This window comes from Eubalaena glacialis, chromosome 13 (genome assembly GCF_028564815.1).
Source record: "Eubalaena glacialis isolate mEubGla1 chromosome 13, mEubGla1.1.hap2.+ XY, whole genome shotgun sequence".
Taxonomy (NCBI): domain Eukaryota; kingdom Metazoa; phylum Chordata; class Mammalia; order Artiodactyla; family Balaenidae; genus Eubalaena; species Eubalaena glacialis.
Genome location: NC_083728.1, coordinates 799,956 through 827,355, shown reverse-complemented (window position 1 = coordinate 827,355; position 27,400 = coordinate 799,956). Strand labels below are relative to the sequence as shown.

At 48.8% G+C, this 27,400-nt stretch overlaps 1 protein-coding gene across 3 annotated transcripts; it reads left to right on the top strand.

Annotated features, from left to right (window-relative positions):
- Positions 1–27,400, top strand: DNAJC5 (DnaJ heat shock protein family (Hsp40) member C5). Of its 3 annotated transcripts, XR_009703249.1 has the most exons (6): positions 1–257; positions 24,830–24,947; positions 25,656–25,869; positions 26,515–26,686; positions 26,770–26,842; positions 27,097–27,185. XR_009703249.1 is itself a non-coding variant. In XM_061208677.1 (5 exons), the coding sequence occupies exons 2-5, from the start codon at positions 24,841–24,843 to the stop codon at positions 27,198–27,200; spliced, it is 597 nt and encodes a 198-aa protein (XP_061064660.1). In that variant the 5' UTR covers positions 3–257; positions 24,830–24,840; the 3' UTR covers positions 27,201–27,400. The 3 variants fall into 3 exon arrangements, 2 of the variants coding, with proteins under 2 accessions (XP_061064660.1, XP_061064661.1); XM_061208677.1 differs by lacking the exon at positions 26,770–26,842 and having other exon boundaries at positions 3–257; positions 27,097–27,400; XM_061208678.1 differs by lacking the exons at positions 1–257; positions 26,770–26,842 and adding an exon at positions 16,193–16,341 and having other exon boundaries at positions 27,097–27,400.

The following is a 27,400-nucleotide window of genomic DNA, read 5'->3' as shown; positions in this document are numbered from 1 at the left end:
GGGAGCGCGCGCGCCGGTGCGGGTGCGTGCGTGAGCGTGCGTGAGCGTGCGCGCCCCCCGCCGCCTCTGCCGGTGCTGGTCCCGCGCCCTCTGCCACTGCCACCACCGCCGTCTCCGCTGCCGCCGCCGCCGCCGCCGCCGCCGCCGCCGCCGCCGGGTCCCAAGGCGCAGCCCCGGCTGAGGAGCGCGTCGGCCGGCTGCCCAGCAGCGCCGCGCAGGAAGGAGCGGAGCCGGCGGGCGGGCGCGCAGGCGGACAGGTGAGCTCGCGGCGGGCCGGCGGCCTCGCGTCAGGCCGGGCGGGCGGGCGGGGGTTCGGGGTGACGAGAGCGGGATGAGGGGGCGGGGGCGGGGCGCGAGGTGAGGGTGACGGGGGGTGGGGTGAGAGGGTGCGGGGTGGCGGGGCCGCGCGCCAGGAGGCGGAAATGGCGGCGACCCTCCCTCCCCCCTCCCCCCTCCCTCCCCCCTCGGGACCGGGGGCGGCGGCGCGGCCGGAGGAGCGGCGGGAAGGCCCAGGCCGTGCGCCGCGGTCGGGCCACCGGGCCCGCGCTTGGGGGCGGCCAGAGACCCGACGTGCGGCAGCCAGGGCCCCCCCCCCCACCCCAGCGCAGCTCGCGCTCCGGGGCCGGGGTCTGCGCGGGGCGCCCCCGCCCCGGGGAGGGTCTTTGCGGTCCTGAGGGCCGAGAAGAGGGGCGCCGCCGGTCCAGCAGCCACGTAACCTGTGCCTGGGTCGTAGGCTTATAGCTCGCTGAATTGAGCTTTGTTCCTTGACGCGCTGTAGATTAATCTCGCGGGTGAAAATCATCTGGATTGTAAGAAAAAAATGTTTTCTCTGCTCGCGAGGACATCTGAAGCAGTGCCTTGTGTTGTAGTTTTACCGAGACAGGGTTAGGAACTCATTCCCGCGGGTTCAAACTTGTTTGTGTTGAGCGGCTGGATCAAGGACTCGCTTTTTCATGTGCCTAAGAGATGAGTTCTCAAAATTCGCTCGGTTGTGCTATGCAGAAAAAGGAAGCAAAAGTTTCTGTTTTATTTTGGTTTTCAGGTTTAGGTGTGATAGAGGTCATAGACTGAGAGGTGCTGTGCTGGACACCTTTGTCCTTACTAGTTGTCTGTTTAAAAACTACTTGGCTGACATCGACAGTTATAGTGCCCCGTATTAAATCTGGTTGCCTGAAAGCAGAGCTCTAGTCAAAGCTTCTGAGATTTTGTGTTCATTTATTTGCTTCTCTCTTGTTAAACGTGGTGCTGAGTTTCAGGATCGAGGCACCTGTCAGACTTTGAGAGATGAAATTATGAGGCAGGACTTATGGGCTTTCAGAAACTTCCTGAGAGCGTGCAGCTCTCCTTCCACCTGTGTCAGGGTTGCGGGACTTGGGGCACCTCTGATGGCACGTGGCCAAGCCATGGGCTGAGTGGCAGGTGCTTTCAGCAACACGGGGCTCTGAGGGGCACACGTGTTGCAGGACCCCCATGCCTGGCCCCCTTGGCCCTGGTGAAGTCAGAGCAGCCAGGGGTTGTCTGGTGAGCAGACACTAGAGAGGCACGTGGAGGAGACAAGGCCTTGCTGGGGGATCTCAGCTGTGGAACCAGTGTGGCCTCGGATGGGGACCCTTGCGGGGCAAGGATGCCTGTCAGGCCACTCCCATCCTCTGTGACCAGTCTCCCTACCACTGGCCCCCTGGCTCACTCTGCGGGCCCCCCGCCACAGTGGCCTCTTTGCCAGGCTCTCAACAGACTCCTGTGCTCCGTCCCTGGCTCTACCCAGATCACTGGCGCCCTCACCCTTAGGCTCCGGGAGGGCAGGCCTTCCCTTACTGCTTTACCTGGAATTTCAGCTCGCCACTTCCTGTTTCCTGTCTCCCTTTCCTGCTTAGTTTTCCCACAGCACTTCATTCTTCTAATGTCCTGTGTAATATACTTATTATACTTAATGTTTTACTATGAGGTGAAGTCCACAGGGAGGCTGTTTTGTGCAGAGAACAGTGGCTGGCACATACTGCGTGCCCAGGAAATACTGTTGGAATGAATGGAAGCGATGATCGTAGTAGCAGCTCTGCAATACAGTGACCTTGTCACTCGGAAGTCATTGTGGCTGAGTACTGAGTACTGTGGCTGGGTTCTGAGGGAGGTGTGTGGCAAGTCACCTCCCCTTTGGGAAAGGACAGCCAGTTAAGAGGAAGATCAGAAAGGTACTTAGGATCTCCCTGTAAATCTTTTTGCAACTTTTAGTCTATAGTTAGTGCAAAATAAAAAGTTTTTTGTCAGATCTACCACTGGTAATAATGCTCTTAGAAATTTTGTCTTTGATTAACCCCCCAGAAAGTAAAACCCACATGCTAGTCCCAAATACTCCATGACATTTGTTTTGTTTTGTTTTTAAATTATTTATTTATTTATTTGTTTGTTGGCTGCGTCGGGTCTCAGTTGCGGCATGCAGGCTCTTCGTTGCGGTGTTCCGTCTTCTCTCTAGTTGTGGCGCGCAGGCTCCAGAGCGCGTGGGCTCTGTAGTTGCGGCATGCGCGCTCTCTGGTTGTGGCACGCAGGCTTAGTTGCCCCGCGGCATGTGGGATCTTAGTTCCCTGACCAGGGATCGAAGCGGCGTCCCCTGCATTGCAAGACCAATTCTTAACCACTGGACCACCAGGGAAGTCCCCACACTTGTTGATTAAATGGGTGAGGTGGAGTAATCTGTTAGAACCACATGAAAGTGAGCTGTTCCCGAGGCCTGCTCTGAATCCTGATGTGTGACTGAAGGACTCAAGTCACTTCCAGAACCTTCCCTCAGAGTGAATTTATGTTCTTGGTTTTTCATTCATTGTATTAATGTGGTGCTGGGACTGAACAGATACTGCATGTTTCTTGGCCCTTTGTGTTCTTGAGTCCCCCTCACTCGAGGAAGGATGGCTCTGTGCTCAGTGCTGAGCTACCCTGGAGACGAGTGCTTTTTGCCCAGTCTCAGACCTGGAACTTGGAGTCGGGCCTCTGCACTGGTTCCTGTGCTGACACACCTGACCCCACCGGGCAGAATCCCTAGCAAGCTGCTGGCGCTGCATCTCAGAGCCCAGGCGTGACATGCTGGCCTTGGTCCTGGGCTGCGGAAGATGCTCCGTAGGCGCTGGATGAGTGACTAAAATTGAGGCTGTGAGGCTGGGAGTAAGGAGATGAGGTGGAATTTTATTTAAGGTGGGACTTTGCTTTTAAAGTCAGGGAATAAAATGAACATGATTTTTTAAAAACATTTTTATTGGGGTATAATTGATTTACAAATGATTTTTTTTCTTTTTTTTGGCCACACTGCACAGCATGTGGGATCTTAGCTCCCCAACTAGGGATTGAACCCTGGGCTCCCTGCAGTGGAGGCCTAGAGTCTTAACCACTGGACCGCCAGGGAAGCCCCAAAATGAGCATGATAGACACAGATATAATCGCCCTTGAAAAATTCCTTAATGCTTTTGTAAAGTACTTTGTACAGGGTTTGGAGCATACAGTGCTGTAGGCAAACCATATCTCAGCCAATGAGGGCAGCCAGTTTTCCAGTAAGGAAACAGACCCTGTGTCCTCAGGGGACAGGTGTGGAGGGTGACGGCCAGCTCTTGCCCAGGAGGTGGACAGGAGACTCTTGGCTCTTGACTGTGCCCTGTGAGTCTCTAGGTGCTCACCATGCAATAGTTAAAACTGCAGTGCTCCCCAAATGGGGCTCGTTTTTATGTTCTTATTGGATGGTCAGATCAGAGCATTCTTCAGCTGCAGACTCATCTCCTGCTCTGTCACAGTCCTTCCCTGTCTGTGTGTCAGCAGAATCTGTACTAGACTTTACTTCCTGAAAGAGGACGAGACTCGGGCTCACATGATGGGGCCCCACTAAGATGAGGGTCATGGTACTTGCCCTTACTGCCTGTTGGGGGAGTACAGGAGATGGTAAGTGGGAAGGTATGTCATCAACTGCTTCCTAAATTTAAGAGACAAAGATTCTGAAAAATGACAGTAGTCATATTTTATGAAAATGCTATCCCTCATTTAAGAGAGGGAACTGTTGGGACTTCCCTGGTGGTCCAGTGGTTAAAACTCCACGCTTCCAGTGCAGGGGGCGTGGGTTCGATCCCTGGTTGGGGATCTAAGATCCCACATGCTGCGCGGTGCGGCCAAAAAAAAAAAAAAAAAAAAAGAGGGAACTGTTATGCTTTTACTGTCCTGATAGCAGGGCCAGTGCTCAGGTAGTGACATCCCCTGAAGAGGATTAACAGCAGTCTGTTACTGGTCACTCGAAATTCAACCCAGAGGATTTAAGGATTAGATTACCAAACAATTTTTAGTTTTGATTTTGTCTTTCGTTGTCTTTGCATTAATTTTGTTTGAGGACGTTGTATGGGTGAAATGGTATGTTCTCTCGGTTATTAGTACTTGCAGACATTTAATAGGTTTTGGTCTTTAGCAAGTAAGAGTTGTTTTAAATTCTAAGAGTTTTGCAGACATGTTGGTAGCTCACATTGAAATTGCAGAAAAGAAGTACAGAATCTCATTCTCCAAAGAGAGAGTATGTAGTGAGACCATACATTCAGTGGGTGTCACTGAAAATGCCATCGTAAGTGGTTTGCTTTTCAAGGGTTGTCTGTATACATCGAAGGTCCACTTCACTCCAAAATCATACTCCATTGTAGATGTATCTACATCACTGGTTTTTAGAACTTAGTTCTGTGGCAGAAACCGTAGTCTTTTTTTCCTGACATTAAACCCAACTAATATTTTCAAATTGTGTGATACATTGTGAGTGATCAGTGAATATTTTTTGAATGTATGAGTGTAAATGAACCTTGTTCATCATCATGAGTTACTTATAATTTAATAAATTTTTTTTATTTTTGGCTGTATTGGGTCTTCGTTGCTGTGCGCAGGCTTTCTCTAGTTGCAGTGAGCTGGGGCTACTCTTCTTTGCGGTGTGTGGGTTTCTCATTGTCATGGCTTCTCTCGTTGCAGAGCACGGGCTCTAGGCGCGCAGGCTTCAGTAGTTGCGGCACGCGGGCTCTAGAGCACAGGCTCAGTAGTTGTGGCGCAAAGACTTAGCTGCTCCACGGCATGTGGGATCTTCCCGGCATGTGGGATCTTGCCGGGCCAGGGATCTAGCCCGTGTCCCCTGCATTGGCAGGCGGATTCTTAACCACTGCACCACCACGGAAGCCCCGAATTACTTATAATTTTATTGTGCCTTTAATTTCTCTACACTGAACGTGTAACACCGGAAAACAGGGCGGTGTACGCGGTGAAATGTGCAGTCATTTGGCGTCTCCATTGCTGTGTTCTGAGGAATTCTGTGCCAGTTGGTTATAAAGTTGCAGGCCTGGAAGTCAGAGGATTGGAATGCTGACTTGCTACCCTGCCGGCTGAGCCCCGCCCTGGCTATCTCTGGGATGGCCAGCCCCTTTCTTAGAGAGCTCTCTCTGCCCTTCACCTCTATTCTTTTCACTGGGTGGAGTGAAATGCGTTATAGTGAAGCCATCAGAACTGAGTTCTCCTGTACTCTCTGGCCCTGTGGTGCTTCAGAGGTAATGAATTCGGGCGCCGGGGGTCCAAGACCATGGGCTCCCCGTCACAGCCCCGACTGAGCTGGACCGGGCTCTGCAGAGGGAGCATGTGCCACTGCCTGGCTTTTAGTTTTTTCCTTCTGTTATTGGAAGGGATTAGCAGCATAGCAAATGTTTGATTTTTAGTTAGGTGGTCCCATTGGATTTTCCTTTATTAAAAAGGAGTGTCTTTAATTGTGAGAGGGTTTCTCTAAGATAAATAATGAAAAATTCTAGGTCAGAATACAGACTTTATTATTTTTGCCATATATTGCTAAATTTATATTTCCTCTGGCAGTGTGTGTCTTTTCTTCTTCACCTACACAGGGATTTTAACACTTTATATTTTATATTTTGCTGCTAATTTAACTACTGCTGTAGGGTTTGGATAATAAAATGTGAGATTTTTTCAGACAGTTGCAAAAAATTTTGCTGTGTCCTTTAAAATAAGAATTTTAAGTAAATTAAGAAATAAAGAGTGATAATTTAGTGATAAATAGGCTTTTTAAGATGCGTGAAACCAGGCTACATCTGTTTTTTTTTTTTCTTTTTTTTTTTTAATTAACTGAAAAAGAAATTGTATTCCGGATAACAATTTTTTACTGGACTGTATTTACCTGGTACTTTGAATCATGAGGCTCATCACAAGTAAAGCTGAAATTTTTTAATGCAATTGAATGGCCCAGTTTCATTTTGAGATGAAACTAGAACGTCTACAATTTAAGGATTGTCTACGAAGTATTTCTTAACTTGTGGAAGCATAGTTGTCGTCTGTTGGAAACAGTTTGTTTTCTTCTAAAATTCACTTAGAGGATGGCTCCCCTCCCCCTACAGCAAACCCTCTGAAGCAATCTGCTTGTGAGCAGGCCAGGGTTACTTAATATGCATCAGCCATAATCCCCAGGACAGCCTTGCAAGGTAGCTGTTATCCAATTGTATAGATAAGGAAACTGAGATTAACATATTTTCTCTAGTATGAAAGTGTGGTATTGAAGAATAAGCACAAATAATGCCGTCACACACCTTAAAATGACAACACGGAATTTACCTCTTAAAATGCTGTTTCTGTTGGTGACATTTTCTCTTGCATCATCCTACCTGGTTGGGTGACCCTAACTGACTGTTAACCAACAGCATCCTTCTCCCTGGTGTGTAGTATCCATGTGACTCCCACACTTGTTTCATCTGCCCCTGCCCTTTCTTTTATAAAAATTGATCCATGACAAGGGTGACTGTAGCCCACTGTCTGATGGGCTGTCCTGGTGGCGGAGTAGGCCAGCCTGTCCAGCCAGCTCCTGACGCCGTCTCATCCTCACTCAGGCTGCTGGACTGCAGTGCACATAGGCGTTAGGGGCACTCTTGGACCTGCTCTCCTCTGGGGGAGCTGTGCCAACCTTCATAAGTGTCTGTGATCTGCCTTTTACTTGTGGCATTCCTTAAACTGCTCACAGAGTCGCAGTGTCGTGAGGCAGACCTGTCACTTCATCAGACCCCCCTGCTGCTCCCTGGAGTGGGCAGGGGTCTTTGTCCTGTCCTCACCCCAGAAGGACCATCCAGCTGGCCAACAGCTCACCTCTTTGCAGTGGTCACAGGGGCAGAGAGTGTGTCAGTGACTAGCAGCTTGGTACAGCCTTACCTGATTAGATGCCTGACCCGTAAAGCCTTGAAGGCAGGTCTTTTCCTATATTTTTAAAAGGCAAACGACACAATAAGGCAAATCAGTGAAGTATGGATTTTACATCTAAAATGTATGCAACAATAATTAATATTAGTGTTCAAGCTGAGAGTCAAAGTATAACCTACATAACTTTTATTCACCATTATAAACTTTGTGGGGCTTCCCTGGTGGCACAGTGGTTGAGAATCTGCCTGCTGATGCAGGGGACACGGGTTCGAGCCCTGGTCTGGGAAGATCCCACATGCCGCGGAGCGACTGGGCCCGTGAGCCACAGCTGCTGAGCCTGCGCGTCTGGAGCCTGTGCTCCGCAACGAGAGAGGCCGCGATGGTGAGAGGCCCGTGCACCGCGGTGAAGAGTGGCCCCCGCTTGCCGCAACTAGAGAAAGCCCTCGCACAGAAACGAAGACCCAACACAGCTAAAAATAAATAAATAAATAAATATAAACTTTGTGTATTTATTTTAGTTTAAAAACACAGTAAAGGGTTAATATAGTACCTAATTTAGATAAGGCTTGTAGGTTAGTACAAGAAAATAAGTTATTTGTGCTCAGGGCAGGGAAAAATTACTCCCCTTTGTAAAATGGTTACCGAGAGTCAGTCAGAGTGTACAGCACTTGGAGCCAGACTTGGATTTGAATCTCAGTCCTGCTGATCCCTGGCACAGTGACCTCGCGATGGCTCCGTTTCTGGGCCTCAGTCTTCTCATCTGTAAGTTGGAGGCCGTAACAGTAACGGCTCGTGTTAATCTTGTACCCGGCACTGTTCTCCGCACTTCACACGACTCGATCACGGATACACTGTGCCAGGCTGTCTGCGGCCCCACTGGACGAAGAGGAGATGAAGCTGTTGAGTAACTGCCCAGGTCACTGAGCCCATGTGTCGCAGAGCCGGGCTCCAGCCCAGGCAGGTAGCCCAAGAGCTGCGCTCTCACCACCCACTGGACCGGACACCTGCCCCACAGGCTTCCTGGTCCAGAGCATGTGTGCCCCTAAATGCCTGCACGTGGTACGCACTCCCTAGGTTGTAAGTACCATGTTGGTAAAATTACAGCAGTGATCGTAAGTTCTGTCACCAGTACAACTGTGATAGCACATGCATGTGTCTTGACACGCTTCTGACATCAGGCATCTCTACACTTGGCTCGTCCTGGGGTAATTCGTGCAGCTCATACTTGGTTTCGTACTAGATTTGATGGAATGGTTGGTTTTGGTCATCGTTGCAGGGTCCATTGCTTCATCAGAGGCAGTCAGTCCAGCAGTGGGAACCCTGGGCGGCCCCCTCCCCAGGGGCTTTCACATGGGGCGGCCCTGGCTGGGGCGTCCCAGTGCAGCGCGGTTTCTAGTGGATGCGTTTCGGGACACGTTCCTGCTGGAGACACAGAAGACGTCGTGGCTGCATCTGCTGCGTTTGATGAACTTAGACCCGCTATGTGTGTCTTAGGCTTCTGCTCATTCTGGAGTTGGAGTGTCCAGTCCCCTCGGTGGGGGCGGAGCTGCCCCCAAGGTGGTGGGTCGTTGGGTTGTCAGTGTCACACACTGCACTGCTCTGAGCCTGTGGGCTCTCCCGGAAGCGTTAAGTAGGTCTCTTAGCCTACGCGCTTCTGTGTGACTGTGACTTTGGTCACAAGTATTTTCATGTGATATTCAGAGTTGAGGATTTGAATGTCGTGATGGTCTCTAGATAGTAAGAAATCCTTCCTGGTAAGCATTCACGAGAGTGGACTTGCACCTGGTTGCCAGTCAACGTTACGCCCTTTCTGTCATGATACAGATACCTCCGGTTCTTCAGTCTGTCTGCTGATCTGCAGGCCTAGTCCGCGGAGGGCCGGGGGCAGCAGGTGGCTGCCTGGGTTGAAGGGTACCTGTGACTTCAGTACCTGAGATTGTAGGGGTTGTGAGGTTAGAACAGCAACACCCAGAAAGCTCTCCTGCTCATTACTTTTCTAAGAAATACTTTTGCCTTCCACTGTCTAGTTTCATATTTAGCTTTGAGAATATGTTAAGGTTTTCTGGAAATGTTTGGTCATAGCAGTGGTCCGCCTAGAATCTCCTTCTGCAGCCTCGTGCATAGGTGAGTACCTGTTGCCTCCAGTGCTGTGATGATGGAAATGCCACCTGTGTCTGTCGGTCATGTTCTGGTGTCAGGCTTCCAGCTTGTTTTAGGCCCGCTTTACACAGAGGCAGTGTCGCCCTGTTGTTTGCACCTCAGGGATGCTGAGCAGGCAGGACCAGGAGGGCCAGGTCGGAAGTGAGGCTCTCCCGTCCACATCGGACCATAGGCAGCCTCCTCTCTGAGTCACAGGCTTTTGAGAATGTTCAGTTTTTTTTTGACCCTCCTTGTATTCAGACACATAGTTAGAGTTGTTTTGCTCAACTTCTGACCTTTTCCTTTTGACTGACTGTATGTAAGCGTTAGTTTATGAAAGAAAATCCTTATTTGGTTTCTGGACATAAGTCACTACTGATAAAATTAATTCCATAGACCGTACTGAATGCTCGGCCAGTACTGGGGCAGTCGCTCAGTTTATACCTCAGAAGGGCTTAGGGTGCGGCCGTGCTGGGGCCTTTCGGCTCCCCCGGGGGTGTCTGCTGAGCCCTTGCTGGTCAGCCTCGTGCTGCCTGTGTGAGGGCCGAGTGTTCAGTGTCTTTAGTACTGGAATACATGCTCTTTTTGTGACCAAGCATTGTGCTTATTGTTAGGTGAAAGTGCTACTTAGTTACTGTTCTTTGGTAGGTTGGCCAGTCTGCCTGGGGTTTAGACCCATTCTCTCTCGTGCTTTGATGATTGGCGGGGAGCCCTTCTTAAAGACGGATCCGTTTGACTCTAATTCTCTCTCTTTGTCTTAAGGCCCGGCATCACTGTTGCTTTTTATTCTTCTTAGAATTAAGGAAGAAAGATGACATCATTAGGGGTTGCTCTATTTTCCTGAAGAATTTAGGAATTCTTTACGTTTGAAATTCATTTTAGGTTAGGAGTAAAGGTAACGGACGACTGTGATCCTCAACATCATCCCTTTTACCCCTTCCACGTTTGTTGACTCTTGCTTATAATTCTTCAGATATATCTGTGGAGGTCATTGGTGGCCGTTTCCTTCTACTCTGCAGTGTATTAATCTTTTCCTTCTGGAACAGATAATAAGTTCAGAGTCATGCATTCAAACCACTGGTTTTCCACCGTGTTCTGAGTGTGTCCCCAGCACTGGTAGGAGTTGGCCCTCCCTTGCCTGAGGAGGTGAGGTGCTCCAGACCCAGCTGGTTCTTTTTTTTTTTTTTTTTTCTAATATTTATTTATTTATATATTTGGCTGCTCTGGGTCTTAGTTGCAGCATGCATGCGGTATCTAGTTCCCTGACCAGGGGTTGAACCCGGGCCCCCTGCATTGGGAGCGCGGAGTCTTAGCCACTGGACCACCAGGGAAGCCCCCCCCCCCCCCCGGCCAGCTGTTTCTTGAATGTCCTTTTTCCAAGGTTCATCACGGATTTTAAATGACGATTCCTTCAAAGAAGAGAGGTCAGCTGTCTTTGGAACACCAGTTGTACTTCGTCTTTAGTATCTTTATTTTCAGAGAAGTTTTTCTTCTGTGGGGTCGGGCCCCAAGTGTGGGAGGCTATGCAGCTGTGCCCGCACCGGGCTGCACCCCATCCCCTCCCCGAGGTGCTGGCTCACGGTCACTGCATCGCACCTCATGGCTGTGTCCCGACTCATCACCTGGCGGATCCCCTGTTCCTTCCGTCCTGACCCGACGTAGCAGCGTCTTTGTCCTCCTGTCCCAGCGTAGCTGCGCTTACCTCTTGTCTCCTGTGTGACAGGACTTGGTCCTGCTCCATCAACAGCATGCACTGTCCTCTCACTAACTGGAGGGTGTTGGCCTTTCTTCCTTTCTTCCCTTCTCCTCCTCTGACTTTCATTTGTCCTTTTACTTTTACACTGTCAAGAGAAATTTACGTTGTGTTTTGTAAACATATAGTTGTTTGTCTGTAAGTTTATTGCTGAAAATCCATAAATTGTTTACGTTATTCCCACTTGTGGAAACCATGTTTATTACAGAGCCTGGACCCTGCTCTGATGACGTTTTCTTCCTAGAGTAGTGCCTCTCTCTCCCCAGGTTCCTAACAGCCTTTTTCTTACATTATTAGCCTTTTTCTTAGCTTCTGTATTTTCAGACTACCCATGATATGATGTATTATCTTTGTGGCCTGGAACTTTCTTTACTCTGCGCACTCTGTCCTCCTACCCCTGGCAACACAGCGGCTTTCAAGGCTGCCTGTCCAGCCACATTCCTGCGATGACCAGCAGCGGGCGGGGAGGCTGGAGCACCTCATGGCAGCCCTAGAAACCTCTGCATCTCGGAGGGGCATCCCCAGAGACAGTGAGAGGCCCTGGTGTGGCCTTCCCACCACGGCCTGTCCCCAGGGGACACAGGGGGCAAACCTGTCTGCACACCAGGAGGTGTGGCTCATGGGATTACCTGGTCATCGCTTTTATTTATTTTTTTATGTTTTAGTTTTTTGGCCCCGAGGTGTGTGGGATCTTAGCTCCCCGACCAGGGATCGAACCCACACCCTCTGCATTGGAAGGCGAAGTCTTAACCACTGGACCGCCAGGGGAGTCTCTGTTCATTGCTTTTAAACCCACCTTGTCTTTGTAATGGATGCTTGTATTAAAATATGATTGTTTTAAGTATTATTTAATGATGTGTGTAGAAGTAACAGAATTTGTAGCTTTTGTAAAAATTTTTGAGACTGCCTCAGGTAATTTTGGAGGTTTTTGAATAAAGTACTCTGAGAATGGAACCAAATAGAGACTCCTCACTACCACCCATAGCCCTCCCCTGTGGAAGAGTGCACCCGCAGGTCCCAGGGGAAGACTGGACATTCTGTGGGGGCATCTGGGACTTTGGGGCTGGCATTGCTCAGACGAGTGATGCTGGTCTGTGTCTCATGCTGGGCCCAGGTTAACCCCAGATGGAGCGGATGACCTGTGAGTGACAAAACTTTAGAATAAAGTGTAGGAGAATTCACTTTGGATTTTGGGGTGGAGAAGGATTTGCTGAACAAAAAAGAGAAAAAATACGTTCACAAAGATTTGATATATTCAGTTACATAGAAATTAAATTGTGAGAGGGAATTCCCTGGCAGTCCAGTGGTTAGGACTCCACGCTTCCACTGCAGGGGGCACGGGTTCAATCCCTGGTCAGGGAACTAAGATCCCGCATGCCGTGCAGTGTGGCCAAAAAAAAAGAAAAAGAGATCTGCTGCATGATAATGTGCAAATAGGTAACACTACCGAACTGTACGCGTAGGAGTGGTTAAGGTGGTCGGTCCTATAGTTTTTACCACAATAGAAAAATGTATGAACTTGTGTTCATGATAAGTAAAAAGAGATGGGTGGGAAATCAGGAAGCCTGGGGGCGCCCATCATTGTGGGGTGTGGTCATCTGGGTAGCAGTTGGCCTGCCCCTTCTCTGGGACCCTAAAGTTCCACTTGTAGGTACACACCCTACAACAGTTCTTCCTAATCTGTTTGTGGTGAAGGACCAGATTTTATTTGTTTTAATTTCCAATGTGTCACAGGCTGATACTTTTGTAAACTACAATGAGAATGACTAGCTAGAAGAATAAGTCGCAAACAAAACAAAAAAATGCAAGCCCAGATTTTTTTCTTTTTACGTTTTTAAAATAAACATACAGTAAAATTGACCTCTTTTTCGATGTACGGTTCTCTTGAGTTTTAGTACATAGAGGTTTGTGTAACCCTCACCCTGCTCAGGCTGTGGGACACGTTCATCGGTACCCGCCCCCACGCCCACAGCATCCGCTGTTCTGCTCTCTGTAGGTGTAGCTGTCTTTTCAAGAACGTCATGTGCATGGAATCATAGAGCTTATAGCCTCTGCGGCCAGCCTCTCTCGCTCAGCGCAGCGTTACTGAGAATCCTTCACGTCGTGTGATGGACGCTTCGTTCCTTTCTGCTGCCGAGTGGTGCTCCATTGTGTTCACCTTCCAATTTGTTATCCTTTCACAGGGACATATGTGTTGTTTCTGGGTTTAGCGATTATAAATATTCATGTACAGGTTTTCCATGTGAACATTAATTCCCATTTCTCTTGAATAAATGCTCAGGAGCGGGATTGCTGGGTCATGTGAAAACCTATCTTTATAGGAAACTTCAAACGCTTCCAGAGTGGCTGCCCCATTTTGTGTGCCGCCAGCAGTGTGCGGGTCTAGCCGTTGTTCACCCTCACCGGCACTGGGTGTTGTCTGGTTATTTTTTAAGCCATTCTGATACATATGTAGTGGTGTCTCATTGTAGTTTGAAGTTGTATTTCCCACATGAGTGGAGATGTTGAGTATCTTCTCCTGTGCTTATTTGCTATTGCTCTGACAGTTGGGTAAGTCTTGCTGTCAACTTCTGCCCTTAGCACTAACCTGAGCTGGCAGGGCGTCTCCCCATGCCCGGCACTGCCTTAGAGAAACTGTAGGTGGGAATTGCTCAGAAGGTTCAGAGGACCCCAGTAATAGCAAAACCTGGGAATGACCAGGCATCCTCCAGTAGAAGAATGGATTGATAAGTTGTGGTCTGTTCCCAAAATGGAATTTGTCCAGTACTAGGAATGAGTGAATTATAGATACATCCAGCAATTTGGGAGAATCTTAGAAATTGAGTTTCAAAAACAAGTCATGGGCCAAAAAAAAAAAAAAACAGCAAGTCACAGAAGGCTGCATACACAGTGTTAAGACCATTTTTTTTTAACAAGGTCTTTTTTATTTATTTATTTATTTATTTGTGGATGCATTGGGTCTTCGTTGCTGCACACGGGCTTTCTCTAATTGTGGCGGGCGGGGGCTACTCTTCGTTGCGGTGCGCAGACTTCTCATTGCTGTGGCTTCTCTTGTTGCGGAGCACAGGCTCTAGGCGCACGGGCTTCAGTAGTTGTGGCACGCGGGCTCTAGAGCACAGGCTCAGTAGTTGTGGCGCATGGGCTTAGTTGCTCCGTGGCATGTGGGATCTTCCCGGACTAGGGCTCAAACCCGTGCATTGGCAGGCGGATTCTTAACCACTGCGCCCCCAGGGAAGCCCAGGACCATTTTTTTAAGCTCAAAAAATTAAAACTAAGTAGTGTTTAGGGAGAAACATATGAGGTAAATTTCTTTAAGCAAGAGATTGTAATAAACATTGCTTCAGGGTAATGTATATGGGGAGAATGCAGGAAGTTTCAAAATTATTGGTAATTTTCTAGTTTTTAAATTGAAGGATGGGATCATGGTGTTTATTTTATCATGATGCATCATGACTTATATGTGCCATATCTTCCTTTCTGTGTATCAAATATTATATAAAATATTTAAAACAGAACCAAGGGACTTCCCTGGTGGCTCAGTGGATAAGACTCTGCGCTCCCAGTGCAGGGGGCCCGGGTTCGCTCCCTGGTCAGGGAACTAGACCCCACATGCATGCTGCAACTAAGAGTTTGCATGCCACAACTGAGGAGCCCGCCTGCCGCAACTAAGGAGCCTGCCTGCAGCAACTAAGACCCGGTGCAACCAAGAAAGGAAGGAAGGGAGGGAGGGGGATTAAAAAAAAACCCAAAAAAACAGAACCAAAATAGCCTTCCTTTTAAGACATTTTCAAATCTGTTCTTCCAAAGTTGGCATATGATTTTTCCAAAGTTGGCATATGATTTTTTCCTGCAATAGTAGGTTGAATTCACCAGCAACTCTTAATAAACATTCAGTGCATGCTGATATTACACATGGAGATACAAGAGTCAGAATACACATCTCTTTCCCCTGAAGATGGTTAAGTCTTCTAAGGAGCATAGACGTGCCCTGTGAGCACAGGGGTTTTGGTCCGTTTTGTTTATTTTCTTCACCGCTGAATCCCCAGCTTTGAGAGCAGAGTGTGGCACATGGCAGGTGCTTCATAAACATTTGTTGAACAAATAAACAACACAGACATGTGCTCAAGGTTCAGGACGGCTCCATCGAAGGTGATGGGCTCTGCTGTGCATCCATGGAGCGGGCGCCAGGACCGGCCTTCTGGGACCAGGGATGTCGCTTCAGGGTCGGAGGTCTAAGTACGGGTTCCACGTAGGAGGGGGCAGGACGTTGAGGGGACCCCGGGTGCTCAGGGTTGGCAGCACTGCCTCTGCCTAAGAGCGAGCTGTCAGGCCGTGAGGCCCAGTGGGCGCAGTGGCAGGAAGAGGCTGGTGTCAGACAGGGTCTGTGTCCAAAAGGACCTTGTAGGGCAGACCCGGGAGCTGGGATTTGATGCTGCAGCCAGTGGGCTTTTGGGGAAGGACCTGAGGGGGGTGGCGACAGGAGTAGAGCCGTGCTTTACAGTCTTGTCCTGGCGGCAGTGAGGGAGGACAGACTGCGTATCCTCCAGAAAAGCCTCCCCCTTACCGGACCCCTGCCTCTTGGGGCTGGCGAGCTTTGACTGGTTTAAAGCCCATTTTTCCCTGCTCGTATGTGGCTTGTGTTGTCTGCCCTGCAATGTGGAGGAGCCCCAGTACTCTTCCTAGCAGCACCAGGAAGCACTACAGATTTGCAGAATGTGCCCATTGTTTGTTTTTAAAGGTATGTGTTACTAAAAATGACGCAGCCTAAAGGTCAGGACCTAACCCTCCTGGAGCCAAGGCTGGGAGCATAGCTGGGATGGCGGTTCCTGAGTTATAGCAGGTGTAGCTCAGGTAGATGTGGCTGCTCCCCAGGTGCTGACATGGGCCTCGGGGATGCCTTTGAAATTTAATCAAAACGGGTTTAGGAAAAACCAAAATGCTGAGGTGCTACCTCAAATAGCAGATGCTACATTTCCTGGTGGTCCAGTGGTTAGGACTTGGCGCACTCACTGCTGTGGCCCGGGTTCAATCCCTGATCGCGGAACTTAGATCCTGGAAGCCACACAGCGCAGCCAAAAAAATACAAAACAAAACAAATAACAGGTGGACTCCTGGACTCCTCAGGCAAAGACTAGTCACCAACTCAGCACAGCTGGCCTGTTCCTGGACCTTGAGGCTGGCGGCAGAGGACACCTGGTTTCCCCCGTGACACTCTAGTGGAGCCTCCTCACGGCGTTGAGCTTGGAGCTGTGTGCCTGTGGTGCCAGGTATTGGGGAGATGGGGGAAATCGAGGGAAGCAGAAGACAGGTCACAAGACAGCTCTGGGGAGGGGAGAGCGCTGACCAGGTGCAAAGGGGATGGTCTTCAGTTTGTCACTTGTGGGACATTATTTTTAGGATTATCTTTTTTCCCGCTTTGGAAAAATGTTTATTCCTTTTAAATCATTAAAGTATACCGGATCACTATAGAAAATTAAGACGGATAAACAACAAGGTCCTACTGTATAGCACAGGGAACTATATTTGATATCCTGTGATAAACCATAATGGAAAAGAATATGAAAAAGAATATACATATGTATAACTGAATCACATTGCTGTACAGCAGGAATTAACACATTGTAAATCAACTATACTTCAATGAAATAAATTTTAAAAAATAAAATTAGAGTAAACCTCAAAAAAAGAAAATTAAGAAGATAAACTATTAAGACAACTTTTGAAAAAAGTTGATTTTAATGATTTAAAAACCCCACAAAACTTGATTCTTTCTCTCTCCCCTTCACTGTCTTCCACAACTTTTCTGCTTGCCAGGAACCTCCTAGATGCGTTTCCCAATATCACACATACTAAGAATGAAGTCAGATCTGTCCATTTGCAGTTCCGGTCTCTCTCTTAGTTACAAGACCGTGTCCCAGCTGAGCGTGAAACTTAAAAGTGCGTATTTCCTGGCAGTGGGTAGTTTCTAACTAGAATGTTAACTTTTGAAACGTGTGTGAAAATGATGTAGAAATTTACATTTAATAATTCTTATGCTTGGACAGCATTTATTTCATTTTCTGACTCAAAATTATAAAATACTGGTTTGAATCGTGTTCATAGCAGCTATTTTATTCTTAAAGGGCCAGGCGGTAAGTATTTTCGGCTTCCTGGTGACACAGTCTCTGCTGAGAGCAGCCACAGAATGACAGACAAACGGATGTTCTTCTGTGTCTCCATGAAAGTTGTTGTAAAAACAGGCAGCCTGCCATCACAGATTAGAGAATTTTATGTTTCATTTGGTTCTCTTGTAGTATCTAATTAATGTTGAGAACAAATCACATTAATTACAACAGCTGCTCTTTTTACTGCAGGTAAACTTGACATACAGTGAAAGGCACAGATCTTAACTGGATTTCAGTGAGTTTTGGTGTGTACACTTGTGAGATCACTGCTGCATTTAAATTAAGAATATTCCTGTCTCCTAGGAGGTCCCCTTACCTCCCTGAAACAGTCGCTTTTCTGGTTTATATCACGACATTGTTTTTCCTGTTCTTAATCTTTGTATAAATGGAGTCATTTTGTGTTTAGCTTGTTTGTGTAACACATTGTGTTTGAGATTTATTGATTTCATTGCTGTGTCAGCATGTTATCCTTCTTTTATTGGTAAGTAGTGTTCTGTATAGAGTAGACCAGAAATTGTCAGTCCTTCTGTTGATGGCCCTGTGTGGTGTTTGCTTTTCTTAGAGCTCATGCTGCCCACTTCACATAAGGCGTCCATTTCTCCCCACCCCCTGCCTCTCTGTGCGAAGGTGTCCTGTTTGTCTTACTTGCGGCACAAACCCCACAAGCCAAGGTTGATCGTTCCTGCTTCCAGCTGTCCTGTGTATTTTTTAAAAAGAAAAAGGAAAAGATCATCTATTACCTACGTGCTCACCACTTCCAGTGGCTTTCATTCCTTCTAAAGATGCTGGTTTCTAGCTGGTGTCATTTCCCCTCGGTCCAGGTAACTCTCATTGGTGTTTCTTGAATTTTAGGTTTTTGTGATGGGTTCTCTTAGTCTCTGTTGGAAAATGTCTTCATTTCAGCCTTTGTTTCTGAGGGGTGTTTTTTCTGGAAATAGAATTCTGGTTTGACAGGTATTTTATCTGAGCGCTTTCAAGTTGGGTACCACTGCCCTCTGGGTCCTGTGATTTCTAATAAGGAGAGTATGGTTCACACGCTCGCTCCTCTGCAACACGTCCATTTTCTCTTCATCTCTGGTTTTCAGCAGTGTGACTGGTGGGCCTGGGTGTGATTCTGTCCATATGCATTCTGTCTTCTGCAGCCAGGTGATCCTACAATGGGCCTCTGCTGCTCCCATCACAGTGTTCTAGGGGAGTTATGCTCACCCTGATTTAGGGTGTCTTCCCGCCCCAGCACTCCCCGGCATCAGGGGTGGTGTCTCCTGCCCAGCACCCGGCGTGTGTGTAAATGCTTTTGAACCCGTGATCCTGGGGAAGGGTCAACGCCCTTCGAGACAGACGTGTGTCCTGTGAACAGAGTCATCGTCGTTGGAGCCCCAGCAAAGCACACTGAAAGTCGTCTTTATTGCGTGGGTGTAGCGTTGCACTGTCGCTGTGCCGGAATCCATACCCGCCAGCGGTGACAGGAGGGGGGCGTCATCCTCGGGGACAGTTTGTATCTGATGCAGTCAGCGGGCGCTCCTTGTCTCAGTGGAGAGACTCACAAAGTAGACGATCTCGTTTCTCTGTTCTTTGGTATGAAGATATTATCAGGGTCATTGTTCCGTATTACATGGGAACCTAAGATTCCAGTTGGAAAAACCCTCGGAAGCCAGAGCTAGTGGTGCTTAAACCATGATCTAAAGTAAGAAGAGTGACTGACGGGGGACGACAGTGAGCACTCTTGGATGGTTTATGTCAAAAATGCCATCACCTCGTTCACAGCTTTTCCAGCAGCTTTTCGGGGTGGGCGCTGTTGCTGCTGTCTGGCCTAATCGCCTCACGTTGCAACAAATTTCTTTGGATTTTGCCATCTTGATTGGAAACGCATATTTACAACATTTCTTGCCCACGTCTTCGTTTTGTATTTGTGCAGAGTTAACTTTGAGGACCGAAAAAGAGTCACAGTAACTAAGCCGACACTTGCCCACAGCACACAAATGTCAGTGCCTGTTCACAACACCCAACTTTCCTAAAATAATTCACAAGAGAGCCATTACTTGACCCCTGGGGCAAGGGTTGTGCCTGTTTCTGTAATTAAGTCAGGTTTATGGGTGCACAGTTGTGCCCATTCTTTTAGACATTGTGTGCTTCCATGTTTCAAAGGCAGAGCTGAGAACTCGGGACACGGAGACTGTCTGTATGGCCCACAAGACAGAAATATTACTATCTTGCCCTTTACCAAAAAGCTTGCACACCTGCTTCTAGAGTAATAATACTTTGACGAATAGCACCAAAGTAAGCCTTGGTGTTAAAGTCTGTGCTGACTTTTACTGTCCCCAGCTTGCTCTTTTCTGGTGTTTGACTTCTTGGCTTAGACATAATTAAATTAGGCTTGAGCTGTCCAGACCCATCGCTGTGCTGTCAGTGATTTCATTAAAATATAAGGAAGTTTATTTAGTCTCTCACTCTTACTGTTTGTGATGTCAGAAAACTCTAATGATTGAAAATTGGGTTGGAGGGAGTCCACATGAGGATGTTTGCTGGTTCCTAGGAGAATTTGGAGTTGACTAGACCCTGGTTGGCTGGATCCTCCGTTAAGGTCCCTTTGATTGGCTAATAGCCAAAACAGATTCCCAGATGGACAGCTTGCTCTTGAACTCTGATGAGAAGGGATTCTGTGGGGACTATTGGAGACTTGCTGGCTGTGAGAGGGAAGTTAGTGCACGGGAACGTGGGCCAGACTCCTGGGGCTAAAGGACCTTGTTGGCCAGGAAGGCTGGGTTCTCAGTACCCCCGACAGTCTGACATGCTAAAGTCGTGTGTCCTGGAAGTGACTTGTGACAGAGCCTCTAGGAGGGCAGACATGCGTCTGGAAGCACAAGGAGAACGACAACTTTGTAGTTTTTATTAAAAAGATACATATATAGATTTGTAAAAAGTTCATGCAGTGCAGAAAAGGCTACAGAAGAACATGATTTTAAAAATCAAACAATAGTATGGGAATAGGTAAAGAAATGGTAGACAACAAAGAATAAGTCTTTTGACCTCTGCTCCCTGGTTCTTCCCAGAAACAACCAGATTACCAGATACTTACCTTCCGAAGATATTCACATCGTCTTTTATTTTATTTTTATTACTTTTTAAAATTTATTTATATTTTATTTTTGGCTGCGTTGGGTCTTTGTTGCTGCGTGCAGGCTTTCTCTAGTTGTGGCGAGCAGGGCTTCTCTTGTGGAGCACGGGCTCTAGGCGCACGGGCTTCAGTAGTTGTGGCACACGGGCTCAGTAGTTGTGGCGCATGGGCTTAGTTGCTCCGCGGCACGTGGGATCTTCCCAGACCAGGGCTCGAACCCGTGTCCCCTGCATTGGCAGGCGGATTCTTAACCACTGTGCCACCAGGGAAGTCCCCACATCGTCTTTTAAATAGAAGTGTTTGTTCCAGTTTCCCTCGAATCTGGCAAACAAAAGATCACGGTGATACTAATAAAACTGCTGCTCCCTCACCACAGCAGACCCGCCCCCTTAACCAGGGGCACCCGTGTGCCAGGGTCCGCTGGGGCCGTGGGGCTGCACACACTGTGCCCACCTGTGTCCTGACCCGCCGCTGGGGCCAGGAGGTTTGCGGGGGGTTTGTTTGCTGGAGCTCCTGCCGCTCCTCAGTCGGGGTCTTGCATTTCTGTGGGTTTGTCGCCTGCCTGCAGACCTGTTGCCCCGGCTTCCATTTTTGATGACTTTCCTCTGGTTCACATCTTCACTGGCTGGATTTTATCACCAAGTCGTTTTTTCTGGAAGCTCTTGGTTCCATACGTTCTTGAATGCACATGAGCATTAACCTGTTCCTCTGTGTGGGGAGAACTTGCCTGATGGTGTCAGTGTCCAGCCAGAATGTCCCGCGTTGCTCCACCACGTTCTGGCACCGAGTGTCACAGGGTCGCGCCACACCTGGTGGGGGAGGGAAAGCTGCCGGCCACTAAGGACTGGGAATGCGGAAGCTGATTTTTAATCCCTGGGATTGAGGAGATATGTTTATTATTAAACAAGTATTGGCCTTCTAAAGTTTGGTCATAGTTGCTGGCAGTTCATTGAAACTAAGAAAATTAATTCTGGGACTTCCCTGGTGGCGCAGTGGTTAAGAATCTGCCTGCCAATGCAGGGGACACGGGTTCGAGCCCTGGTCCAGGAAGATCCCACATGCCGCGGAGCAACTAAGCCTGTGCGCCACAACTACTGAGCCTGCGCTCTAGAGCCCGTGCTCTGCGACAAGAGAAGCCACCTCAATGAGAAGCCCGCGCACTGCAACAAAGAGCAGCCCCTGCTCGTCACAACTAGAGAAAGCCCGTGCACAGCAACGAGACCCGACGCAGCCAAAAATAAAAAATAAAAATTTTAAAAAATAACAAAATATACAAAGCTTTCTTAAAACTCATCAGTAGAAAACAAACAACAACAAAAAAAAAAACAAAAGAAAATTAATTCTAAGGTTTTGAAAGTCAGCGATCTGTCTGTATCTGTGAACAAGCAGGTGATGAATCACAGTGACTAGCTTACCTAGTAACTAAGCCAGGTGTGTGCTGATTTTTCTTAGGGTGGTTCTGTCCTAGACTAGGAAATGTTGCCCCTTGTTGCAAGAACGTCTGTGATCTCTGATGTAAGCGGTGCTGGAGAATCATGACTTAAATGCTAAAGTTCCACAGGGAATTCTTTTTAGTCAAATTAAGTAGCTGACTGCCTCTAGATGTCTCAGATAATTATATAGTTACTTCTATAAGCAGATACAAAAGTATTTATTGATATTTTCCTGTGGATGGGCTCTAAAAGCGCTATTTAGTAGGCACTGAGTAACTGAGAATACAAAATAATTTGTCAGAGTTGTATTTTCCATAACAGTACCTAAGGACCAAAAAAATTACTTAGCCAAGTAGTAATTAAACTTGACGAAGTCATGGTACTTCTGTTGTGGAGTAAATCAACAAAATTCCTAGTAATGGAGACTTGACGAGAATATGTTCCTTCATCAACATCACTGAGGGTCCCTGGGCTCTGTGAAGCCCTGCCATGGGGCGGGGGGTAAGGGGGTCCTTGTGTCCATCCAGGTGAGGAGGGAGGCTCCAAGCACTGCAGCGACTTGGCCACGCCAAGCATCTGGAAGCTGTCGGAACTGGGCTTAAGAGTCCTCACACCGTGATTCCAAAGCCCACCATCTCTGGGATTGAAGTGAGGCGTGTTTAATTTCCTGCCCTCAGCTGTACACCACCGTCCCTTAGGCTTCGTACCAAGGTGGCTGACCTGGTGTCCCTCAGCCAAGAGGCCGCGCCCTTCGGTTTGGGTTCAGGTCCTGACTTCACCCCTCTGTGTATCTGTCTCTCTGTGACATAACCGTCGGAGTGCCTGCGTCGTGAGGCTACAGGGGGCTGGGGGAGCCCAGCCCCTGCGGAACCCAGTCTGGAGGGAGTTCATGTGTGTGTCCTGTGTTGTGATCAGAGGTGACCATGCCACCTGCAGGAGAGGGCACTCCTGGGCCACTCCCCCGCAGGCCGGGACACCACCACTCCTCTTATCACATCTTTTCCTGTTTCTTGATTTCCTTCCACATTTTGTTGAAATACTCCTCAGATCATTGTTTTGTTGAAGATGCACGAGCAGTACTTTTCCCAGACTCTTGCGTTTATACCTTCCTCTGACTTTACACTTTGTTGACAGTGGAATCCTAAGGTGAAACTCCTATCTCCTTAGAATTCGAAACGTGTTTTGTTTGGGGAAGTTCTTAGCGCCCAGGATGTTGAAGTATGGCCTTGGTGCTCTAGCTGGTGGGGGCCTCAGTTTGCACACTTGTGTTTTCTTTCAGCTCTAGTTTTGTTTTCAATTGACTCTTTTTTCTCAGTTGTCTGTATTCTTGGCCTTTCAAATTCCTGCCTGGCAGATTTTCTCATTTTCTGTTTTCTCTGTGCTGGTTCTGTTCAGACGCTTCCTGAATTGTGCCTTCTCTGTGCTCTGGCCTTCAGCCGTTTCAGGCATATCGTTCGTTGTACCCGTCTGCTTCGTTGACAACTTCACTGCTCAGATAGTGATTTCCAGAGACTGTCTTATCCTTCTGTGCTCCTTTTTCTTCACAGCTTATTGTAATCTCAGTCTCTGAGGATAGCAGAACTATTGTTTAAGGCAGTTTTAGGTTTACACAAAAATTGAGGAGAATGTGCAGAGAGTTCCCTTGTACTCCCTGCCCGCCCAAGTCCTACAGTTTATTAGCATTGGTGTGGTACATTGATACAGAGTAACTCAAGTCTGTAGTTTCCATCAGGGCTCACTCTTGCTGTTGCACATTCTGTGGGGTTTTTCAAACGTATAATGACATGTATCTGCAATTATAGTATCAGAATAGTTTCACTGCCCTAAAAATCCTCTGTGCTCTGCCTGTTCATCCCTCCCTCTCCCAACCCCTGGCAAACACTGATCTTTTTACTGTCTCCATAGTTTTGTCTTTTCCAGAATGTCAGAGTTGGAATCATATAGTGTGTAGCTTTTTCAGATTGGCTTCTTTCACTTAAATGCATTTAAGGTTTCTCCATGTCTTTTCATGGAAAACACAAGTTTGCTGAATAATATTCCACTGTCTGGATGGACCACAGTTTATTTATCCATCACCTGCTGAAGGACATCCTGGTTGCTTCTGAGTTTTGGCAACTATGAATATATCAACTTATTTTTAAGTAGTAGCCTATAATCACGCACAGATTATTAGATCAGTAGTGAGTTTAGAAATTATGTCCGTCCTCTTTTCTTTGAACTGCATGTTATTTAGAAGTGTATCGTTTAATATTTAAACACTTGAGGTTTTCATAGATATTTTCCTTTGGGTCTCTAATCTGTTAGGGTTGGGGACATACTGTGTATGAGTTCAGTCCACTTAAATTTGTTAAAACTTGTTTTAAGGCCCATCATGTGGTATGTCTTGGTGATTTTTAAGAAGTGTAAGTTCTGTGGATGTGGGTGTCGTAGAGGTAATTGGGTCATGGTGGTTGATAGTGTTCTTTAGATTGTCGGTATTTTTCCTGATTTTGTGTGTGTGTCTGTTCTGTCAGTTTCTGAGAGAGGGGTGTTAAGATTTTTGTGACTGTGAAGTTGTCTGCTTCTCCCCTTATTTCAGTCAGCACTTGCTTCATGTATCTTGAGGCTCTGTTTTTAAAGTGTCTCTCGCAGACAGTGTCTAGTTGGGTCTTGCATTTTTTATCCATTTTGACAGTCTCTTCCTCTTAATGGAGTTTTTAGTCTATGGAGTTTCATTTTCATTTTCCCTTCAGCTTTCTAGCTTTGCCTCCTTACGTCTTTATTTAGAGGTTGCCCAAGGGATTACAATAAACACACTTAAATTTTTTACAGTCTACTTAGGGTGACAGTAGTGTAGCACAGTTAGAAACGGCCCCTTACCCCCACGTGGGACCACACCTCCTTCCTGCTGTAGTTGAATGTGTTATATTGGTTTACGTTGTGACCCCTACAAAGTGCTGTGATTTTTCTTGCTTAAAATAGTCAAATGGAATCAAGTCCCTCAGCTCTGCGCTTGGAATTTTTATCTGTACTTTTTGATGTGCTCTCTGCGTTCTCCTTGTAGACTAGCCTGCCATGGCAGACCAGAGACAGCGCTCACTCTCTACCTCTGGGGAATCCCTGTACCACGTTCTGGGGCTGGAGAAGAATGCAACCTCGGATGACATTAAGAAGTCCTACCGGTAAGAGGCCTGGGCCCGGGGCGGGCGGCTCCCGCCCCTCCTGTCTTTTATCTGCATGTGTTTCCCCGGCCTACTCGCTGTTTCACTGGCAGCCATTCCATTGCATCTTTGTGTGTGTAGTGTGTCCCCTTATAGCTTACGATTATTACCTTAATGTTTTCTTGGCAACAAAAAAATAGCAGTTTGTGGGTCATGCGTACTCCCTACCCTGGAACAGACGGCACGGGGGGCAGGTCTGGATGTGCTGAGCTGTGATGGCAGGGTCTCCACACCCCGGGGTAGCCTTCCCATATGGCTGAGCTTGCCCCTCCCGTGCGTTGTCACTGAGCAGCTGTCAGAGACCGACACTGTCCCCTGTGTTCTCAGCTTATCTCCTTATCAGTACAATAAAATGCCTGTGCTGCACGCTCCTTGCCCGTCCCTCCGTTTGGCAAATGTACAGTCAGGACGCTAGAGGGCAGCAGCAGGGTTGGAAGTTCTTGGGAGTGCCCGCAGGTCAGCTCTCACCTGGGCACTTGCTGCTCTGTGGATGGTTCAGGACGGGAGGTTTGCCCTGAGAGAATTGCAGAGATTTCTGTTGAGCCTGGCGTTCTCTAGTTCTGTGGCAGGTTGGAAAGGGAGGTGGTGACGGGTAAACGTTCCTCTGCCGGCCCTCCATCCAGTGGATGGGCATGAGACGTGAGGCCAACAGATGGTTTTGGTTTGCAGGAAGCTGGCCTTGAAATATCACCCTGACAAGAACCCAGATAACCCAGAGGCCGCAGACAAGTTTAAGGAGATCAACAACGCCCACGCCATCCTGACGGACGCCACGAAAAGAAACATCTACGACAAGTACGGCTCGCTGGGGCTCTACGTGGCCGAGCAGTTTGGGGAGGAGAACGTGAACACCTACTTCGTGCTCTCCAGCTGGTGGGCCAAGGTGAGGGCGCAGCTCCCACGCTCGCATCCCGCCAGGTGGATCTGGGCACATGGCGGGCTCCTTATCCCCGTAGATAGGGGCAAAGGCCCGGTCCCAGCGGATTGTAGCTGGCCTGTGGCCTGCCTGCATCCAGCCCGAGCGCACAGAGCGAGGTCTGTGCTGAGTGGTGGCGTCCACAGCATTTTCTTTCGTGAGTCACTGTGGTAGAAATAGGAAACGAACTTTTTCATCACTTTGTGGATAGATTGATTTTTGTGATTAGGGAAGACTTGTTAGAAGTATCTAGCTTGAGAAACTTCTGAAGAAATATTACTGTCTTACATCGTAACATTACTGGGTTCCCTGATTCTGTCCAAAGCATGTGTCACGTAAGGCCCGAGAGTGTGGCTCACTGCAGGGCGCTGAGCTGTCGGAAGCCGGTCTGGCAGCGGCCAGTCAGCCCTCTTCCCCTCGCAGAAGTGACCCTTCTTTACGCAGCGGGTCTCCTCCCTCCTGCCCTCCTGTCTTCCCGTGTTGAGCGCTTTCTTTGTTCTCCTTGATCTGGAAAAGAGTCCGCTGCTGGTGTGGGGACCCCTGTGTGACGCGGGGGGGGGCGGTGAGAGCCGCGTCCCGGCCTCGCCGCACAGCCACGTGCCCCGCCCCCAGGCCCTGTTCGTGTTCTGTGGGCTCCTCACCTGCTGCTACTGCTGCTGCTGCCTCTGCTGCTGCTTCAACTGCTGCTGCGGCAAGTGCAAGCCCAAGGCGCCCGAGGGCGAGGAGACCGAGTTCTACGTGTCCCCCGAGGACCTGGAAGCGCAGCTGCAGTCCGACGAGAGGGGTGAGTGTGCCCGCCGCCCGGGGCGCGCGCGAGGGCCGGGGCCGGAGCGGGCCCTGAACGTGTCGCCCTGTCTCGTCAAACAGGAGGGCACTGACACTGTGCGGGAGTGTTTGTGGTGGCGGCGGGACGGTTGAGGTGTGAACGTGGACGCCGGAGGTAAAGCAGGCGCGCAGGGCTGTCCCCGCCGCGGACTGTGGTGGCTGAGTAGGCGGGGAGGGCCGAGGGCCGAGGCCGCCGAGGAACGTCGTGTGGGGCGGAGGTCCTGGCAGCCTCGCCCCGCCCTGGGCACTCGTCTTACGACCTCCGACCCCGGTCGAGCCACCAGGTGGCCGAGCGTGTCACCCAGAGACGGTGTCGGGGGCCGAGAGGCCCACCGGCCCGACCTGACGCCGCGCGTCGCTTGCTTGCAGAGGCCGCAGACACGCCGATCGTCATCCAGCCGGCATCCGCCACGGAGACCACCCAGCTCACAGCCGACTCCCACCCCAGCTATCACACCGATGGGTTCAACTAAATTCAGGAGAAGCTGTGATTCGAGGGTCAGGCAGCACCCAGCCACTCGACCTTAGAATCATGGACTGTAGTCCCAGAGATGGGGCGGGAGCCGCCCTGGCCCCGGGAGCGCAGCGCCAGCCCGCCTCTGTGCCCGCCCACCCGCCGATCCCTGACACACGAAGTGCGTAGCATGCAGTATTTAAAGCAGTTTAGCTACGG

Bases quoted from the DNA above. Each gene is read 5' to 3' on its own strand.
- DNAJC5 (XM_061208677.1), top strand. From the start codon at position 24,841: ATGGCAGACCAGAGACAGCGCTCACTCTCTACCTCTGGGGAATCCCTG. The intron at 25,870-26,514 runs GTGAGGGCGCAG...CCCCGCCCCCAG, and splicing joins TCTCCAGCTGGTGGGCCAAG to GCCCTGTTCGTGTTCTGTGG. The intron at 26,687-27,096 runs GTGAGTGTGCCC...GCTTGCTTGCAG, and splicing joins GCTGCAGTCCGACGAGAGGG to AGGCCGCAGACACGCCGATC.